Source organism: Colius striatus, chromosome 1, assembly GCF_028858725.1.
Source record: "Colius striatus isolate bColStr4 chromosome 1, bColStr4.1.hap1, whole genome shotgun sequence".
Lineage (NCBI taxonomy): Eukaryota > Metazoa > Chordata > Aves > Coliiformes > Coliidae > Colius > Colius striatus.
In genome coordinates, this window is record NC_084759.1 from 137,519,217 (window position 1) to 137,541,218 (window position 22,002).

At 38.0% G+C, this 22,002-nt stretch overlaps 1 protein-coding gene across 1 annotated transcript; it reads right to left on the reverse strand.

Moving 5' to 3' along the window:
• Nucleotides 1-3,867: 3,867 nt before the first annotated feature.
• Nucleotides 3,868-21,022, reverse strand: LOC104561548 (solute carrier organic anion transporter family member 1B1). Its single transcript, XM_062012165.1, has 14 exons — nucleotides 20,891-21,022; nucleotides 18,471-18,612; nucleotides 18,250-18,382; nucleotides 16,097-16,212; nucleotides 15,220-15,366; nucleotides 15,005-15,103; nucleotides 13,560-13,805; nucleotides 12,603-12,767; nucleotides 11,867-12,062; nucleotides 10,233-10,395; nucleotides 8,639-8,823; nucleotides 7,538-7,602; nucleotides 5,554-5,671; nucleotides 3,868-4,075 (listed from the first exon to the last, which is right to left on the reverse strand). Exons 1-14 carry the CDS (start codon nucleotides 21,020-21,022, stop codon nucleotides 3,868-3,870), a joined length of 2,115 nt encoding a protein of 704 aa, XP_061868149.1.
• Between the last annotated feature and the right edge of the window lie 980 nt (nucleotides 21,023-22,002).

Genomic DNA, 22,002 nt, shown 5'->3' on the forward strand with positions numbered 1-22,002 from the left:
TAACAGGAGGCACACACTTAAATAAAATCAGTCTGGCTTTCAAGTAAATTAAATGATATATGAATATATTTACAGTAGTAGATAAAAGACTAGATGTAGGCATTCAATGTTGATTACTGAGTAAAAATTGTGGCTGCAGGGACAAATTATTGCTGAAACACATTTATACAGTAATTGTTGTCCTCCTAAAAAAGCAAAAATGAAGAAAAGTATTTAAGCTTCCAGAACTGTAAACATGCTCAAAATTATCTTTCAAGTCTTCTTCAAATCTCTCCTGAACATATTTATAAGCACTTATCATTGTTTCCTGATGATTTCCTAGTTAACAATATGTATCTTGCCCTACCTTAAATGTGTGCATCTTGCAGTGGAGATTGCCATTTTGTGTGTGCATAATGTTTCCTACAGAAACATGGAATCATAGAATGATAGGAGTAGGAAGGGACTTTTAGAGATCATCTAGTCCAACCCCTTGCTAAGACAGGTTCACTTCAATGAGATCACACAGGATTGTGTCCATGTGGGTTTTGAAACTGTCCAGCTTTGGAGACTGCATTCTCCTTGGGCAGCTTGCTCTGAATCTCCTTCACCTGAACACTAAGGTAGTATTTCCTTATGTTTGAATGAAACTTTTTGTATTCCAGCTTATGTCCATTACCAGTTGTCTTGACACTAGAGAAAACAGGAAAAACTGCCACCCATCCTTTTGACATATACCTTTTAAATACTTGTGTTAATGAGATCCTCCTTTAGTCTTCTCTAGACTAAACAGCCCCAGTTCCCACAGCCTTTCCTCATAAGAAAGATGCTCCAGTCCCCTGATCATCTTGGTGGCCCTGCAGTGGACTCTCTCCAGCAGTTCCCTGCCCCTCTTGAGCTGGGAAGCCCAGAATTTGACACAGGACTCTAGAAGAGGCCTCACCAGGGCTGATCTGCTGGACATACTCTTCTTGATGCATCCCAGAATGCCATTGGCCTTCTTGGCCATGAGGATACATTTTTGATTCATGTTTAGTTTGCTGTCCTCCCAGGTCTCTCTGCAGAGCTGCTACCCAGTAGGTCAATCCCCAGTCTGTACTGGTCCATGGGATTATTCCTTCTCAAATGCAGGACTCTGCACTTGTCCTTGTTGAACCTCATAAGTTTCCTCTCTGCCCATATCTCAAGCCGGTCGAGATCCTGCTGAATGGCAGCACAGCCTTCTGGGGAATCAGCCAGTCCTCCCAGTTTGGTGTCATCAGCGAACTTGCTGAGGGTACACTCTGTCCCCTCATCCAGGTCGTTGATGAAGGTATTGAATAAAACTGCCCCCAGAACTGATCCCTGTAGAGCCCACTGGCCACAGGCCTCCAACTTGATTGTGTGCCATTGATCACCACCCTCTGGGCTCTGTCATTCAGCCAGCTCTCCATCCACCTCACTATCCACTCATCCAGCCCACACTGCCTGAGCTTTTTGATGAGGATGTTATGGGAGATGGTGTCAAAAGCTTTACTGAAGTCTCTGCATCCTCTGTCACCAGGGCACCCTCCTCGGTCAGCAGGCCCACATGCTTCCTAATCTTCCTTTTGTTACTGATGTACTTGAAGAACCCCTTCTGGTTTTCCTTTACATCACTTGCCAGGTTTTAACTCCAAAAGGGCTTTAGCCTTCCTGGTTTCATCCCTACATGCTCTGGCAATATTTCTATACTCTTCCCAAGTGACCAGGCCCTTTTTCCACCTTCCACAAATGTTTTCTTCTCTATGAGTCTCTGTAGTAGCTCCTTGTTCATTCATACAGGCAGAGGGCTCTCCAGTGCAGCAGTAGCACAAATATTAATTTCAGAGTTCTTCAATAAGAGAAAATATTTTGCCCTGTTTACTCTGCTTCCACCATAGATCCATGACGTACACTTGAAGGTTTTTAATGACGGAGGGAAAAAAATTTTTTCAAGTCTGTCAACAAATCAAAGTGTTACACTTTCTGTCTTTCTCTTTCAGGTGCTAAGCTGCTGTGACACTTAGAGGCAGCTATATTTTTCCACAAGAAAAGGGTAAACTGCTTCAATAAACAGGTTATGACCTTCTTCTGACAGCCTTCCTCTCTATATCCAAAGATGGCAGTTTATTGACACCTCCTTGACCTCATGAGCCTGGAGTAATAGTTTCCTGAATCTGCTGCAGGCCATGATACTTTTTTCTGACATTGTCAATTCAGACTGCATAATGTCATAATCTGTCATCTGGAATTAGCTCTTGTTTTCAGTTAAAACTGGTATAATTTGTCATATAAAATTTGTTTTCAAAGATCATAGAATCTCTATTAAATTAAAATTATTCCACCCAAAACTCTGGCTTTAAATCATCGTAAGAAATTATATATACATCAAGATATGTTAATAAAATATCATTTGGACAAAGCAGCTGAAAGGCAAGCTGAACTAGACAATTGGAATTACTTTCCCTGCAAAAAGTCACTCCTGATTTCAATATTTAGATGAGGTTTTTCATTCCTTTGAGTCCCACTGGTCATTCTGACTTTATCTGTATATGTAAAAACATTTGCAAATGCAATTGTAAGATAAACTCAAGCAAAGTATTACATCAGCTTTTCCAGATGGAGAATATCTGCTTCCAGTAACTATCACTTTATCTGGGAAAAAAAAGTTCCATTCTTTTTCCTTCAGCTGCTGCAATCACTACTAAGTGACTATCATTACAGACAATACATTTCAGAGCAACTCAGCATTTTGCACTAACATGTCCATTAACTATATCTCACTGAACCTTGAACATCTATTTTAAACTATCAACTGGAGAATTCAATCACAGTTGTGAAATGATACACAAGTACGCATCTTTTTATTTAAAGTAACAACAATTGTCAAGCTCTGAGTACTGCAAATATGATGAACACAAACCAACAAATACACAAAAGTAACTTTGCATGTATGAGCTAAAGGCTTAAGCTGAGAAAGTTTTAAGGTGCATGAGAACACAGATGAGTGTTTTACCTTCCTGATGATGAACTTCTCCCAGAATAAAGACTGAACACGATAAATTGTATATAGTCTGCAGTAGTCATAGGGTAATGTTGTTGTTTGAGTGTCCTCTGCTGGAAAGTATGCGGCATAGCAATAAAGCCACCAGCATATGCTGGATGGGTTTTGCTTACAGATAAAATATCACTACAAAATTCAGAAGATTTCTTATGTTTCACAGTCAATTTTAAAAAAGCTTTTAATAAAATGCTACACCTTTGAGAATTTTAAAAACAACTGTTTCTTTTATGGCAACCTTTTTGTAATTTTAAGTAGGTGTAAACTTTTCAGCTCAACTAAGATAAAATGTTTCTTTGAAAAATACTGCTTTTGTCAATTTTGAAATGGAAAATTGTTTCAGTGATTCTTTTAGTTAAAGTGGATATGTTTTGCTTAAAGGCTTTGGTTTTACTGTGAGTTCTGACTGAATTTGATAATATCAGAAAGTTACTGTTAGCCTTGAGCATACTATTCCTGTGTCAGTTTACTGCATGGATTTACATCAGATTTTGTGGGCTTTTGTCGTATGACTGTTCAGCTAGTAGTTTTCTTTGACCTCTTTAAAAATTGCAGACTGTCTCTATTGGAAATGGCAAAGGAGACTTTCCTTTTTCTGTTGAGAATTTGATTCAGTTCATGTAAGTTGTTCTGTCTGTTGCTGATAATCAGGTACACATGAGGTACTTTCATACTTGTACGTTAGTTTTTACTGTTGTTGATCACAGGTTTTCTATTAGTTTTACCTTCTAGACAGTGTTATTTGTTATTTAGTTGTTAATAACATTGTGAAAGTTGTTTCTAAAAGAAGCTGTCCTGATTCATGAGACATTGGTCTAAGTGGCTTTCTAAATACACGATTCATTCTCTGCATCAGAAGAACCTGGCAAATGTTCTTTGATCTTGCAATTATCTTCAGAAGCATCTTCTTTTTCTCCATTCTCTATGGGCTTAGAGTTGTTTTTCTGAAAGTGTTTCTTCATCAACATATAAAAAATAATTGCAATCAAGTAGGAAGGACCTCTTAACACCGCTGATACACCAAGGTATACATACCTGTAGGACAAAGCATAGAAGATAGAGCCAGGCATTGAACTTTTTGACCACTGAAATAAATCACTTTAACAGCTTTTAAGGATTACATATATGCCAAAAAAAGCTTAGGAGAAAGTATTAAAACTCATTCTTTGTGAATGGAAACAGAAACTGGACATTTTTGCTTGCAAAAGACTCTGTTATAAAATTGATAATATTATTTTTATGGAATTTTTTATTCAGGCAGTTGCAAAGCAAAAGTACCATCATCTTCCCTTTGTGTCCAGAGATTTTTGGATCACTTTAAAGCCTTAGACATTTTAGGGCTAGAAATGTATTGAGATTGCCAGAGTGAGCAATTGTACGTTGTCACAGTTTAACCTCAGCCACCAACTATGAAGGATGCGGCCACTTGCTTACCACTCCCGTCACCCTCAGTGGGAAGGGGGGGAGAATTGAAAGGAAAAAAAAGTAAAACCTGTAGGTTGAGAAAAGAACAGTGTAATAAGTAAAACTAAATAAAATATTGTAACAATTACAACAGCAGCATATAATAATAATTGCAATGGAAAGGGATATAACCAAAAAAGAAAGAGAAAAAAAGCAGACAGATAAAACCATGATGTGATGCACAATGCAGTTGCTCACTACCTGCTGACTGATGCCTCAGCTGTGATCCCCCCTTCCCCACCTACTCTCTCCAGGTTACACACTGGGCATGATGTTCTATGGTATGGAATAGCCCTTTGGCTAGCTGGGGTCGACTGTCCTGGTCATGCTCCCTCCCAGCTGCTTGCGCACCCTGGCCAATTTGCTGGCCAGGCAGGGGAAGAAGCAGAAAAGGCCTTGATATTGCACAAGCACTGCTGGGAAGTAACCAAAACATCTCTGTGTTATCAATACTATTATCCCCACAAATCCAAAACACAGCCCTGTAACTAAGACAGCTGAAACCAAAACCAAAAACACATCAGGAGTGGCCAAGGTTTAGGTGAAACTGAAAAAAATCTCTGAGACAGAACTCCTGGAGATTGACAGTGTTTCTGTTTAACCAATACTTTTATCTGCTCAGTATGATTTTCTGTCTTTTATTTTTGTCTCTAGGTCAATGCACAAAGTTAATATCTTGCTAGTATGAATACACTACCTGTAAATAAGGTAAATTTGGGTAATACTCCTCTTGATGGTAAATGATACAAACCTAGGTCTTTTCATTCGTCTCAAAGGACAGTAAAAATACATCATATATTCCATAAATGTCTGTCATTGATATTAAATTATTTTTGTACCACATAAAAACTGATGAAAAACCTAACAGTTTATGATCTTAAGATTTCTCAATTTCAGGACTTCTGAAGTGACCTAAATCTAAGTCTCAGACTTAGTATCTGGCTGTATTTTATCATCAGTGGCCTTACACACAACGATATAACAGAACAAAATGTGTCTATCTGTAGAGAGGAAATGTATGAAGCTTTTTGTGCCCTAATTTGCCTTACCTGTATGCATTGGAGTCGTATAACCTGCAAGCTCCTCGTTGCCCACAGCTTGTGCTTCCCCATTGCAAGCATGTCCTGTCGATCAGTGCACCAAAATAAACTGGGGCTGGAATCCCAGCTGCAAGGAAACAAGCAAAACACTACAAGATATCACAGGAAAAGACATACTTTTAGAAATCAGCTCTAGACTTTGTAGGGGCAATTTATATGTTGCAATAATGGCAATACATGAATTGCAGTGTGGGGAGTGAACTGGAATGCCCTTGTGCCATGGGGATCATCAGTCCACGGGAAATGGGATCTGATGGGTTTGAACAGGCTTGTAGTCATGCTCATTCACTTCTCCAAGTCTGGCTCTGAGAGCCACCACTGGCTTCTGCTCCATACTAAGCTCCTGCAAGGGAGAGCTGGACTGGTTGTGCATTGGGAGCACTGAACTGATGCATAGGTTCCTTCTTCTATGCATAGCTTTTAAATGACCCATATTGATTTCCTATCTATCTGAAGCACCAGGTATACATGATTAGAGGAACTGAATATGCTTCTCACAAATGTCTATGAGGGTAGAGCAACTGAAATCCTTAGTGTGACTTGGCCAGATAAGAACTCAAGCTTTACTGCAAAACATGTAAGATATGGGAAAAAATCTTAGCTTTACTGAAGTAAAGGTGAGTATTAACTTCAGAGGAATTCAGGTTTCCGTGTGTTTCATGCAAGCATTGTTCCTAAGGGAGTATCCTGCATTCTTATATAGGGAATAAATAACTTATTTTTAACAACATGCCTGTTCCACCTTAGGACTCTTGTGAGAGTCTGAACTCAGAAATCTGCCTGTAAATACCTGTGTATTACAATCATCAGTGCTGTAGTCAGCATATATTGGGACAAAAGCTCATTTTAGATTTTTGTTAAAGAAGGAAGACGGGAATACATCAGATTTGATCTCCAAGTCACTGAAGATAAATGCTAGGATTTCATCACTGACTAGCTTTACCACTTCATGTAATCGCAGGAACGTGCTGGCTCATTGTGCTGAAGCAGAAGCCTATAGAAAGAGGATACTTCTTTTTTCATAATGTCTTTTTAATTTTATTTTTTAAAATTTCTTGTGGTCTAAAGAGCTCCAAGAATTCCATTGGCATTACTTGTCCTGAGAGCTGGGGAGAAATGCTCCCTATGCTCCCTCTGGGGAGAAATACTGCCAGGACAAAGTGTGGATATGACTTCCCGTCTCAAAATGTCCCATCACAATCCTGAGTAGACACTATAAGCCTAACCTAGCTCTGACTGTAGGCATTTGTAGGCAGCTGTTGATTTTTCAGATTTCATAGCAAACCCATGTGGCTTGACTCTTCACATTTCTCTACATTTCTGATGTGCAGGTCTTCCTGTTCCATTGAAAAAGAGAACAAAAGGACACAGAGAGATATTTTCTTGCCTGCCTAGGTGTCTCAACCATCTCATTATCAACACTCAAATAAAAAAAAAGTCTGAAAAGCAGATTGCAGTATACGTAAAGGGAATTGAAATCTAAGCTGTCATCTTCTGGGAAATTGAAGTTTCAACATGTAGAAAATACTCTGGTATGAGCACAGTTGCATTAATGTTGAATGAAGTCCTACTATAGCATGTCTTTTCAGTCTTGTGTCTCAGTGAGCTATTGGTTGAATTATAAATTTGGAACCTTGGAATCTTTAAAAATTCAAGATAATACTTTCTTTTTGGTTAGAAACTCTCCGCATTTTTCAAACAGCAGGCTACAAAACTGCAGCACCATTTAATCAGCAGGTCAAAGATTTTCAGAATTGTGTTAACTGGTTTCCCACTGAACTGAATATTGGACCTTGAAGAAAAAACCAGGATCTCAGGAACAATCAAGGATCTAACAGCTATTTCAAAGATGCATTTGTTTTACAATTGGTGATTGCCTTGGTGTCATTTAAAGCCATGAAAGAAACATCTTAATTAGAATGATTTATCTTACCTAGCATTCTTATAATGAGTGTGTATAGACCCACTGCAAGAGACTTCAACTCTGGTTGAACACATCTGAAATAAAGAGGGATAAGTATGAAATACATGCCTATCTAGGGGTTAGACATGCCTATTAAAATTCCATAATTGGAAGGTGAGTGCTTCTTATGTGTGAAAATATGCTAAGTAGTGTGAAGAAAGTGAATTAAATTACTGTTTTCCATCATGTATTTCCCAGGAAGTCCATTCACTAAGCAGAATTAAGACAAAAATGTTGCAAGTAGCTTCATTAGTGTGGGATATTTCTATTCTTGAATGACATTTCTCTGTATAACACCACATCTTTATCTACACAAAGCCATCCAGCAAAATGGCCATCTTTTCCATGGGGAATCATCCTCCAAACAACAGTAACAGGCACTGATCTTGAATCTGTTGTATATCCAGCCTCTGCCATCTCCTTATAAATATTAATACTCAGAAAGGTATCTCACAAAGATAAGAAAGAGAGTTTACATTCTGTGTTCCATGCTCATTTAGGGTGACATAATGCCCTTAGGACTACCATTACATTTATCATGAATGCATTTTTCCATGGATCAAGCTTTCTCTTCAGCTTACTGAAAAGTATATGCTAATTTGTATACATGGTTATAAATCATATCCTGGTACACTTCCACATGTACCTCAACAGACATGAGCATAGGAGCCTTCGACTGAGCCCTCAGATGCCCTGAATTTCCAGACAAGCACAATCTGTTAGTGCAAATCCACATCCAGAAATCCTGAACAGATTTTCAGAATCCATGCAGCCAAAATATCCAAGCAGAGAATGAGAAATTCCTCCTAAAAACTTGGGCACATGAGAGGCTTAAAAGAAGCCATCATGTAGTACTTGGAAGCAACACACTAGAACCGACTTACTGACAGCAGCAAAGTAAGGCCTGATGCTAACAGCTATAAACAAATAGGAAATGATGAAACTCATTAGAGAAAGCATATTTTACTGTGAGAGAGTATATTTTCCTAAGGGAAAGAAAGAAATGTAAGCAAAACTTTGTTCCTCTTATTGGAAAGCCTCAACCATTCATACACAGTTAGTTTTACTTACCTAAACATAACCATATATGCTGGGGTGCCTCCCAATGCAAAAAGAAAGCCACTTATGACTTGTATTACTGTATAATAAATAAACTTTGTTGAACAATCATCACTTTTTGGACATTGCCCCAAGGTGGCAGAGTTATTTCCTGTCCATGAACTGCTTACTTCAAGACAACTGCAGTTATGGAAGACCTGGAAGACACAAAGTAGATTTGGTAGAATATTTCTCATGCAATGGCAAATCTTGTCTTCAGATACAGGCAGAGCTTGAAGCCTCTCTAAGCATCCCATTCCTATCTTATTTGCCTTTCTTGAGGAAATGGACAGCAGCTTCCTGAAAAGAGTGCCCAGTCTTGGAAGACACATTCCATGCCAGCATGTTTTCATCAGTGGACGTAACACCTCTTTTTGGAAAATGTTTGAAGTAGCTGCAGGACCTCTGAGGCTGGCCTTACCCTTTGTGTCCCTGGAGGGCAGTCAAAGGGGAAGAGTGAGGCTCAGGGAGATGCAACTTTTAGGTGACATCACCTTTCAGCTGACTTGTCTCTCTGAAAAGAACCTGGATCACAAGTACCTCTCTGCTAATGATGATTCACCAGAGGTACCTCACAGCTGTAAATAGCAGCCACCACCTGTCAAGACACAGCTCATACAGAGCCCAGAGGTCAGCAGTAGTTGTACAGATAACTTGGGAGCAATAGCTTTTAACCAGGGCTTGTGTGGCTTGGGGATGTACTGAGGGAAAGGGAACTGTGAGCCATCAACCTTAACCTCTACGGAGACAAACTTATGTGGGGAGGAAGTAGTTCTGCTTTGACAAAGGTTTTTTATCACTACCTCCCACCTTAAGATTTTAAACAAAGAATGTCTTTTGGAGAAGATGACTGTAGACTATATTAGAGAGAAAAAAGTCACAGAGAAAAAACTGTTGGAGATAGAATTCCATCTGAGTACAAGATAAAGCTCTAGACCACATATCTTCTGCTATGGTCATCTGACATCAGAAAGATGGGAATGACAAAGCTCAGTGAAGGCTTATATCCATGGTCTAGAGCTGCCTCTTTGGGATTCAGTGCATTATCCCCAGTACTCTATGTTGAGCAGAAATCAGTCAGACAGAAAAATAAGCAGTACCCTGTCATCCCAGAGTCTCACGTTGAGGAAACAGCTGCCTCCCCTCAAATCATTCTTCATACCTACACTTTAATGATCAGTATCACGGAAGACACTACACTATTGTAGTGTACTTTAACCGTTGACTAACATCCTCAGGGCAGTCAGAATAAAATTTATGAAAGACAAGCCATGGATAAGCTTCAGCCAACATGTAACCACTCTGAATTTTTTCTTTCCCTCACTTCAATTTATAAAAGATGAAAGCTGAGATCTAAAGCAAGGATCTAGAGCTTTTTGCATAATGAGAAGTAATTCAGAGAAATCTGTCTCTTCTGCTGTTTGTAGCCAGAAATCATAAATACTTTACTGACTGGTCCCCAGTAATTTTGGTTTCCCTTAAATGCAGTACACTACTAAATCCCTGATGTTATGTTGAAAATAATCTAGTAAAAAAAACCTCCCCAGAATATGAAGCAGGGACTTACCACACTCTTTCCACGTCCCACCGAAGCTGTGCACCCAGCTAGGCATGCTGAAGCGTACGTGATTCCGTTGTCTCCACACACAGGATCCCACACATCCGAGGCACATTTGCAGTCAGAATTGCACTCAGAAAATACAGCATTTTCAGGGTTCAGTATGGGTTTGCTTGGAAGTTAAGTTCAGACAGTGTAAGAACTTTTATTTCTGTACTGAGGTCAGTGTAGTCCCTTCTGTGTCAGTGTTTTTGACTTGTAACTCACCTCATACACTCAGAACACACATTTTCATAGCTGAGTCTCTACAGTATTTATCTCTTTGCATGAGATTCCAGCTTACTTGCACTGATAGTAAAGTGATTACTGGTTTATAAAGAATTTTAAAACAAGTGAAAATGCTGTTACAGATTTTTGCTGACAGATGTAGACAGAAAAAGGAATAGCTGAAAGGCTTTGAGAGGTCAGATAGACTATGCCCTAATTGTATATAGCGCTAGTTACAGTCTTATCTTAGCATAGTCTTATCAAGTAGATCTTTAGCCCTTGTTAAAAGTGCACCAGTTATAGAAACAAGATTTCCTGATCTCCATAGTTAAAAATACTCCCCTCCTGAAGCATAACCTAAATCTTCCCAGAGGATATGAAGAATGTAGTATTCCCTTTTACTTCCAGATGACCTTTGGCTAACAGAGCAAGGTGTTTACCCCCATCTTCTCCTTTCTGGGCTAATTAAGGTTATGTGTTTGCCACCTCTTTCATTTCAATGTTTACTAAGCGTATTTCCTGGTCCACCATTTGCATTTTTAGTGAGAACTTTGCAGAGTACAGGACAAGCATCAGACAATCAGTCCTCAGGTGACAACAAATAACAACCTGACATGCTGCCTGTTCAGTTCCATATATTCAGCTATGAATCAGTACGTCTTGATAAATGAACTGTAGTGACTAATTATTGAACTGTGGGTAAGACTTCAGGTACACACTAGCCAGGAGGTACTCTGAGCAGACTGGACATGAGGCAGTGACAATCTGTATGCTATTGTGTTTCTGGGTCCCTTTAACAGCAAGATACTAGCATACATCCCTTCTACTGGTATCTTTACTCACTCCAAGTAAAAATAACAGCCTGTGACTTTTAAACTCTGGTTCTGTCTTGAGAGGAGAGAGCATCTTCCGTAGGCATAAAACCTTCATTTTGGTTTACTGCAGGGTGAGATTCTAGCATGTTGCAGTCTTTCCGTCTCTGTGCAGGATACAATACTGATGCTCTCTGTTACATATGCTTCAGCTCTTTACTGAGCCTGAATATACTTTGATAGAAAATTGATTCTGGTGTAGAGATAGCACTGTGTGAAACAGCAATACCCACTCCTCTCCCACCCCCACCCCCAACCAACCTCTGTTGATAATGATGCAATTTTGCTAGTATATTTTGCTAGTATATAAGTCATTAATCAGTGTTGTGTTTTGGCAGGCTAACACTCTGCTCACCAATTAAACTATCACAATGATGACACACGGTAGTGTTCACTTTCAAGCATAACAAAAGCATGCTCCTCTTTTATCCTTGATGCCACAGTTAATTTCTTGAACTATTGCTGCCATGGAGAAAAACATACTCTTCTTCATTGTATACTCACCCTTCATAGGATACTGTCTTTCCTGCTACCATATAATTCTCACAACCAACGAAAAAGTGCAAGAGACTGATGGCATAGGCAAAAAATGACAAGGTAAATGCAAACTTGGTTGCTACAAGGATGTCCATTTTGTACTTTTTCATTATAAGACCTCCTAGGAAAATCCCAATACATACAGGAGGTAAGGATGTCAATCCTGAAAGAGATAATTAGAAGAGGAATTGCAAAGTAAAAAAGTCACATTAGATTTAAGAGTCAAACTTTGTCCATAGCTTGGTATCTCTGACAGCTTTACGTTGTATTATGGCGACTCTAGAGGGCTTTGTGTTTAGCCTAATCCTTGGATTTTAAATGCTATTTTAAAATGCTTAACCCTCAAAATGCTCTTCCATTCCAAGGGACTTGACAGATATTGCAGCATTTAAAACTCCCACACCACATTCATTGCATATTTGGGGTGTCATTGCCATAATTAACAATATATGTTATGCTATGCTATGATAAATATGATATGATGATCTATAATTAATATAATTTATGACATAACATAATTGTTTTTTTCTGGTCCCATAGGTACCAAAACTAGTTTGTATGCTGCCTTTATACAAATCAAGTGCAGGAGATTGCCATTTACTTCAGCTTGTTCTGCAAAGAATTCAGTCCTTGAAGAAGCATGACAGAACTTCTCCCTATGCACTGCTTATAGCATAAGCTATCATTGCACAGTGTAACTCACCTATTAGCAAGTTACTTTTAGACGTAGATTGTCCATACTGCTGTTCCATGTACTTTGCTTTGTAAGTCAAGAAACCAATAAAGCCACTGGACTGTAACAGTGCACAACACAAAAACGTAAAGTACATCCGATTACACAATACTTTTTTCAGGGAGGCATAGAAATCTGAAAGAAAGTGATATATGAGTTGGCTTTGAAAGTTGCATGGCATAATTACTGGTCAGTAATCTACAAAAACTTAGATCAAAGTCATTTTCCGAGCTATCCAAGTGCAAGTTGTACTGATCTTCCTTTGGGCTTGAGTATCTGAAAGCAAAATCAGATTCCTGAAAAACACCTGAGACTGACATACAGGAAGAGAAGTTTAAAAGAAAGTAAAAGTATGGTTTATGAGTGCTCTGATGAGATCTACACATGAAGACCAAAAAGCTCCACATAGCAAAGACTTCTTTCAGTTTACATGAATATTGCCACAGGTTCAAGGCTAGGCGAGAGATGCCTTTGGAGAGATGGGAATTTGAAAGAAGACAAGAGAATTTGACTAATGATGCAAAGCCATCTCTTCCCCACACCTTTCCACACCTTTCTTAGCATAACAACCACACAGCGGGGCTGATCTTCAAGCCTAATAGATTTTCCCCAGGCAGCAATGTGCTTCAGACTCCATGAGCTCTGTGATCATCAGATAAATAATTTGGCTTTCCATAATGAGAAAAGAACCTTCTAGTATTTTCTTTAAGGTCTGATACAGAAACATTTTTTCGCTGTTCAAATTTCTTTTAGCAGTCTTGAAGAAGCTCTTTGACTCTTAATAATCTTTAGCAAATCCCTCTGTTCTTGGGGATAGCTAAGTGGTCTAGACTGAAATGCAGGGGAGGCAAAATGTTCTGCAGAAATATTTGCACTGTACATTATGCCTGTTGTTTTTCACATTTATAGAACATGCAAAATACTTGCCTTTCAGTACTGCTGACCATTTCCTTGGCTTAGATTTTGCAGGAGGAAGTGTCTTCCTTGCGGTGCCAGTGTTTTCCAAGAGACCATGTGAAGTTTTTCCATTATTGGTTTCCCTCGGCTTTTTCAAACTCTTTGGCAAGAAGCAAAATGGAATACCAGCTAGGAAACTGGTTACTCCACCTACTAAAAAACCAAGCCACCACGCCCCCACCCAGCGTGAATCTTGTGGGGTGATGGTGATGCTTCCTAGAATTGAAGGAGACAGATGCATGTTACCTGAATGAAGAAGTTGAACCTTCTTGGCCTTTATCTCCTGAAATAGCTACATTTTACAATATCTGACTTTCAGTGGCAATGATAATCATTTAAGGAGAGATTGTTCATTCAGTGAAGACATAGGATGAATAGCATGAATTGTGTTACATTCCATCTGCCTTTCTACATCTTATGCTGACAGGCATACCTGGCAACACAGAGATCCTTATTCAAAATTTAAGAAACCAAAACACACAGCAGAAAGGCCCCAAGCCTGGGATCCTTTTAAGGCTACTACTTTTCTGCTTGAAACCATCCTCTGCTCATCTGAATAGTGTAGGTTGTTATGAAGTATATGGGCTGTCTCTGTGGCATCAGTGAGATTAGCCATGACTTTGAACTTTGTATTGCAAGTAGGTTGTATATTTAACAAAGGGAGTACATCTGTCTAACAGGATCTTGAAGAAAGCTTCTCTGTCTGGCAAGTAAAACAAAATCACCCACTAGTGATGCCACAGTGAGGCTTTTGCTGAAAAGGCCATCAGCAATTCATAGTGCCTGACTCCCCTTCAGGCTGGTCTGGTGTGTGGAGAGGTATGCTGGCCATCTCAGAGATGGTCCCTGCCTCTTCCAGTGAAAGGGAACGGGATGAAGGACCATGCCAGCACATACAGGGATTGCTTTGCACCCTCTGTCATTTTGTAGATGTTAATCCATATGTGTGTTTTCATCTGAATAAGGAAAGGCTAATCAAATGTGTATAATGTACTGCAAACATTACATAGATTGTAAATAATGTAAAAAGCTTGACTGAGAGAACAGGTAATTCACCAAAACTGTAGAACTGCTATGATAGCAGAATCCTTTCACTAAGATCACAGTTTAGTAAAATATTTTGGGTCCGTGACAGTTCTTGGTACTAAATTTTAAAGTTAAACGTGCATTTTAATCCTTTAATACTAAACCACAATTCTAAAACCTGTTCCCTCTCTAATTCTGCCTTTGCTCTAAAAGTTTCCAATAATTTAATCAAATTACAATAAAATAGAAAATAACATTAATCAACTCAATTTAAATTAAGTATAAATTATATTAATATCATTCATATCATAAAAATGTATGCAAATGTGTAGAGGAACCTGTTAAGAACAAGCATTATCCTACTTCCACTTTTCCTCTCTTTTACTTACCTAAATCCACAAATCCAATATCCACATATAGTTTTGCACATAAAGATCCCAACAAGAATCCAAACATTGGGCCCAACATGGCTATCGTGTGCAGAATTCCTGAAAACATAATGAGGCAGATGCTAGTACGTTTTAACAGCGTAGTGTTTTCTTCTGTAGGGGATGGTTGACCTCTTATACTATGAATCTCTCAGTTTCCTTCATGGTGAGATTACCTACGTACACAGGAACATCCTCTTCTTTAGCAAAATCGTCTAGATAAGCAATGCCCAATGGTGTTATTGGTGTCTCACCAATTCCACGTAACAAGTTTCCCAGTAAGATATATATCCACATGTATGATGATGGTTCCTTCTCACAGCCTGCAGATGAGAGTTTATATCTAATAGAACAGTTGAATAGGAAAGCATCACAAATCACAGGAAATTCAGCTCATGAAGTGGTTATAGTTTATCATTTCAGGTATTAACAGCATTCTCCTTACAGAAGATTAATGAAAGGCTATCAACCTCATTAGTACCTTTTAATAATCTTTTTTCCACCTCTATTGTATTTGGTTTCTAAAAATTCAGATAAATATCACCCATCAGAAGAAAATATCTGTGTGGAAAAAAAGCATTGTAGTAAATATATTGACTTGCATATAACACATCTTTGACATGAGAAGTTTGAGATGGTTTCTTAACTCTTTCTCTATCTGTATCCCATACAAAGTAACATGTAAAACAGTTGTATGCCATGTTGTAAGCAAGACCATAGAAATCTTAATTTCTTTCCCATTTACTACATGTAGTTTCATGTCCTTTTGCTCTCTCTTTCACCTTTCCAACTCCATGTCCTGGGTAACAGTCTTAGAACGAAATTTGGAAGTGTGAATATAGTAAACGGTGGATCTGGATCCTTGCAGTTCATGTTTGATGGATGATCTCCAAATAAGATGCACAGAGTGTATCTAAGCATTTATAATGTTCCCAAATAGAAACTGAAGCTAGAAATGTAACTGAGTATCTTGCATGAGACAATTATTTACTCCACTTGCAAGCAAACATAAAACTAGCTCCTGTATTTGTACTTATACTTACAGTTTCTTACCTGATTGGGAGACGTCTAACAAGCTTTTGTTCACATTTTGATGTAGGGAACAGGGATTTATGCTTGAAGTTAAGTTGGCTGAAGAAGCTGTATGTGATGTTGTCTCATACTTATAACTGAAAACACACAATAGCTGGTTTAGAAGCAGCGTTCAGTTGGGAAGTACCAGTGCAGCAGGGCAGGAGCCACTCAACTGCTGTTTCCATAAGAAGGGTATCTTTGTTTAAATATTACACAAAGTGCTACTGAAGGAGCAAAAAAGAAGCTTGTTTAAGCACACTTTTGAAAATCAAAACACTAAAACAAAGAACAAGTGAAAATGCCAATCATCTATCTAGACACATTTTAAGCTGGGAAATTCACAAAGACATTTGAAAGTAATGGAGATGAGATTGAACTTCCAGATTAAAAATGTTGGGTTAGGTCCAAGTGAGCTTCCTATGCTGACCCCACAGTCAAGGAGAAAAAGAAGAATCCCTTGAATGTGAATTTAATTCCTCCTTTTCATCTTACATATGTATTTGATGTGGTGAGAGAGGGGAGACGTGAGAAGTTATCTTCAGGTGGTATCTGCCTCATAATTATCGATAGCTTTAGAAAGAGCTGTTGTGTATTAGTATAGGGGTAAAGTTGTTGGCTGAAATAATACACTCTTTAGCTCTATTTACAGGGAGCAGGACAATGCTGCAGTGAGGCATCAAGGGTGCTCGAAGCTGTTTAGATCCTTTAGCGTGATCCTTTTTTTCCCCTGCTTCTAGGGACTAGGTTGGCTTTGTTAGACCAAGCAGGCTTATTTTTTCAGGATGAAGCAAAGAGCATTCATCAGTAGAGATAGTGCAGAACAATTTCCTTATTAAAAATCAGGCCCCGGTTCATGAGAAACTTCCCAGTCTAGAGGAACAACACACATTGTTTGGCTTAACTAGTGGAAAAAAGAAGTCTCATGCTATTGCAAGATCCATTGTCACGATAAAAAGCATTTCTCATTGTTCTTATTACAGTAATATAACTAAAATTGTTCTAATACACTTAAGAGAACAACAGAAAGATATGTCTTACTCTATATGCTATCATTGCGTACAAACCTATGGCTAGAAATATTATCACATATAAACGATATGCAGTAATTCTCTGAGGTTGAAGAATATGAGTAAAAATCAGCTTAGTCAGCCATAGAAAATCAGTTTAATCAGCCATGTGCATTTGGAACAGGAAAAATCCTGGGACCAGTTCTATCAGCACTGATCCATCTGCAGGCTCTGCATGAATCCAAGTGGCTGTTTTGTGTGAGGAGCAGCTGTTTGCTACATGAGTAAAAAAATGCGTCATTATACACAATAAGGCTCTGGTTTTTTTCTTTGAAGCAGCAGGATTTCTTCTAATTAGCATCTTTGTGAGTTGATTCCTTCACCAAGTAGGCTTCAAATCCATACTTTTATATGAGAGTAACCTGTTACTATAAATAAAGTCATATGTCCAGTAGAGATGTTACTCAATATGAAGTTACTCATTCAGAGCTTTGAGATCCTATTCAAAACGATACAACATTATTCTGGAAATCATACAGGTAGATTCTATCTTCCTCATGATTTTACTGAGGTTCCTTATGGTTTGACTTTCCTGCCTATGTGATCCTGACATCTCTATTAGCAACCAATGATGACACATTCTTAGGTTAAGACTGATTTTCTCAATAAGGTGTTCTTCCAGTTTGCCATTCAGGAAGAGTATATCATTCATTAAAGCAATAGCACCAGCATAGCAACACAGTTTCAGATTTTTAAAGAATATATTTGGTTTGAAACTTGAGTTTTCATAAGATTTTCATTCATGTTTCCTTCTACAACAAGAAAATCTAATGATTTTGTAAAATCATTTTGTTCTTTACCTGTTTTCTGAACAAGTCTCACTGAAAAATAAAGCACTGTGATTTTCTTATTTTTTAGAGAAGTTGAAGTTTTACTGCAGAGGAGCCATATTTTTCCAAACAAATATAATGAACAGTGATGTCTGTGCCAAGCGTGATTCATTGCAAGACTCTATGGGCCTTTGGAAATCCAAGACTTAACATGCACCAAGTTTCATTCAAAAAACAGAAAGTGTTATTGAATCCCAATGTTAAGTTACTCAAATTAATCTTTATTAGTACTTACTATCCCATGAAGAAGTGAGGCATTGCTGTTAAAAAACTTCCCAAAGCCATAGTAAAGCATCCGATAGCTATGACTCTGGGCCTATGAAGTTTAGCTCCAAAGTAGCTTACAAATGCAAGCACAAGCAAGTTACCTGGAAAGTAATGAACCAAAATTAATGCCAAATGCTGTGCCTTATATTTCTCTGAACAGTTTTCTGTGTGTTATGGAATATCAATTACCCATTTCAAAGCTACTATCGACGAAACCAACAGTAGATGATGGTAGGTCAAACCTTCGTTCAATCTGAGTGATGGAACTTTTCATAATTGTACCGGACAATATTTTACTCAAGTAGCTGAATGATAAAGCAACGAGAAATGCCTGAGGAAAAATTAAAACAGAAAATGAGAGGTAGAGGCAAGGAATCTGCTCACAGAGAGATCAAATATGTTTAAAACTGTGTGGAGCAATCATTATCATGGTGATTTGTTACTCAAATTACAGTGACAACATTCTATGTGAATCTTCACATACCCTAATGCTGAAGGTGGTCTCTGCAATGTCTGCTCCTGCTCTGGTTTTCCTTGCTGGAGAGGGCTGGTGCTAGGTACTAGACTGAGAGCAGCTCCTTGCTTTAGGGTTCAGGTTTGCAGTAGCTGTCTTAATGACCAGACAGCCTGATTTTCCCTGAACTGCTGGCCAGAGCTTTTCCAAAGCAGAAATCCTATAGACTGTGGAACTTATATTTTTGCAAACATCTTACTGGGGACTGCTTACCTTACTGACATCCTCAAGTTAAATTTAACAAAAAACTGAGGCCCAGGGTTGGGCAGTCAAAATGGTGTGACTTCTAGGCTTTCCAGAAATGTTGAATTTGCCAGAGGAAAAAATACCTAATCAGGATAGATTTACTGCTATTAGTCCAACCTAATATTAATCTGAGCCTCAATTATCTTCTACTTGGGTCACATGTCACTTATTTTAGACCAATTCATAACTGAAACATACAGATAGCTCTGGCATCAAAATAAAGCCTTAATGCAAGTTGTTATGACATCCCAGTATGTGAAAGGCGGTACAGACTTACTGAGTTCATCTCTGCTCAGGTGATATATTTTGAAATGTGTGGATCATGACTATGTCAGCTGTATACCATATACCACATAAGGGAAAGATTAATAATTTTTATAATTTTACAGTTGCTCCCACCAATACACATTGTGGCTTTTGCTAATAAAGGTATATTTGATAAAAAGTTAAACTAAGTTTGTTTAAATATTATCCAACTATTTCAACATAGTCTAAAAAACAAATAGACTTATTGCTCACTGGGTAAAAGTTCCAATACAACACAATATTGAGTAAACAAACAAAAGTAAATATAGGTTTAGATTTTGCAATTCTATCTACAAGAAGTAATGAAACCAATCGGGGAAGTAAAACTTGAAAATAGGTATATTTATTCTCTTTATGTCTAAGAAGGAAAAAAAAAATCTCACAAATATGGTCTTTGTCCTGACACGTTTTGTATCTCCTGAGCTCAATTAGCAAAAAGTCTGTAAGAACCACCTTTCCTGCTGTATGCCAGCAGTGCTCTAAGGGGTTTGGCTGAAATTCCAGTCGGTTGATAAGCATAAAAAACCAAACAAAAAAAGACTTGGATATTTTGAGTTTGAAGATGCCATCCTCAGGCAAATCATGAAACATTTAATAGGAAGGTGATGGAGAATAACAGTTTTTCTTTTATTACTTCCAGGCTATTGTGTGTATTGAACTCAGTTTTGTAAAGTTAGATATAGATCCACTGTTGTGCAGCATTACCTGCATACATGGCAGCAAAGTTAGTCCTGTGAATCTTTCAGAGAGACCAGATTCTATTTTGCTGCAGGTGAATATGAGGGGCAAATGTGAGTGATATGAAATAATAACAACTTTTGCTGATAGTTGAGCTAAACTATTTTGCATGTTTGAGAATAAATCAGTTACCTATTTTTTCCATTAATTTTTAATTTTATAGACCCTTTCATAGAGAGAAATGTGTCCCTAACTGCAATTCCACTGAGACTATGGAATTTAATCTGAAATGAAGCTGGCTGAAGAAGCAGTCAAAACATATACCCAAACACACCACTGTCAAAAGAAATCTTGCCCTTGTGGTAATTGCAGCTCAACCAGAAGCAGTAAATACTAAAGCTGTAACATGAAAGCAAAGTTCTCACTGGTTTACTTGTTTCATTCTGTCCATTCTTCTTGTATGCCCCTGAAAGCTTGGATGCTTGTGGAAATCAGTGGACTGTTTGACCTACAGACCTGGATTAGATAAAAGTTCTATAGTACAATTTATTTCACCGTATTCTGGTCCTACAAGAATGGAAGGTGCTAACAAGTTCTGGACAACAGTGTATTATAGCCACCTATTTTAGGATGCTTGAAGTCTTCCACTGGAGATTGTTGCCTGTCTCCAATGACTGAAATCAGTCTGCCTATTAAAAACTTGATAGTAAATATGTAATTTTTTTTTAAATTTAATTTAATTTATTTGTATTTTTATGATAAAGATAAGATCCAACCTTTCCCTGTACCTCCAGAAATGATAGGAGGAATAGGAATGAAGCAATCTGACAGTAGTGATTTGGATGATATAGATAAGGTAGCAAACCTTCAAGCCATTGCAACAGGACGTCTTCTCTTCAGCTGATAGATTTTTGTTTGTTTCATCATCCAAAAGCTGGGTAGGTTCTGCTTCCTGATTTGAGTCATCGACAATACTGGATTTGGTTTCCACTGTCATGGTTGATTTCTTTACTGAGTGTTCTGAATCCAAGAGAAAACAATAATAAATACAAAAGCAGATATGCCAAAATAGAATTGCTTAAGGACCTTTGTGATGAAACAGTAGTAACAGGAAAATTCTAAGATGTTGAAACTGAAACTTTTCATTGGAAAAGATTTGACTCAATGGCTTGGGTGTTTCAGAGTGTATGTTTAAATTCTGGAGTATCTTGTTTTGAAATCTTTCCTTTCAAGTGAAATGATCTTCACTCTCCCCATGGCTCCCCCCTCCTCTTCTTTTTTTTTCATCTAGAGTAAGAGACAAAGTCTCTATCCAAAATTAAACCAAAAGAGTCAACAAGATATCAGTGCTGAAGCACAGAGCTCTAGTGAAGCTCTGAACTTGCAGGCCAATGGCTTAGGAGTCAACCATCATTTTGGTAAGATCCTCATGGTAACACCAAGCCACTTATTCCTTCACACTGGCCTGATGGAAACAATCCTTAATGACAAAAAAAATGATTATTTTTGCTACTTGACCTCCTAAAAGGAGACTGTACATGTTTTTTACCTGCAATAGTATACAGGTTATACCTAATCTGCTTCTGTTTGCAGTGTGCTGTCTGCAATATCCCCATATACATGAAATCATCTTACACTCAGCTGTTCAGAAGAACCACTCCAATTCTCTTGGAAAGAGAATAACTTGTAGCCATAGAGTACAAATCTTTCTCCTTTAGTACAATTTTTTATTGTTGCAAACCTTGTTTTATAATTAAGTTGCATTTTGTTTTATTACAATCAATAGTACAACACTTCTTTTCTCAATTTTTTAAAACTCTATTTCTGAGAGATAAGCAATTAAAAAGAATACTTCAGTGAAAAGCTGCAAGAGAAGTCTATGTATCTATTTGCAAAGTTTGTTTAAATAATGAAAACACTTGCCCGTTTGTGCAACTCCAACTACAAACCAAACAGACTTCTGAAGAAAGATCCAGA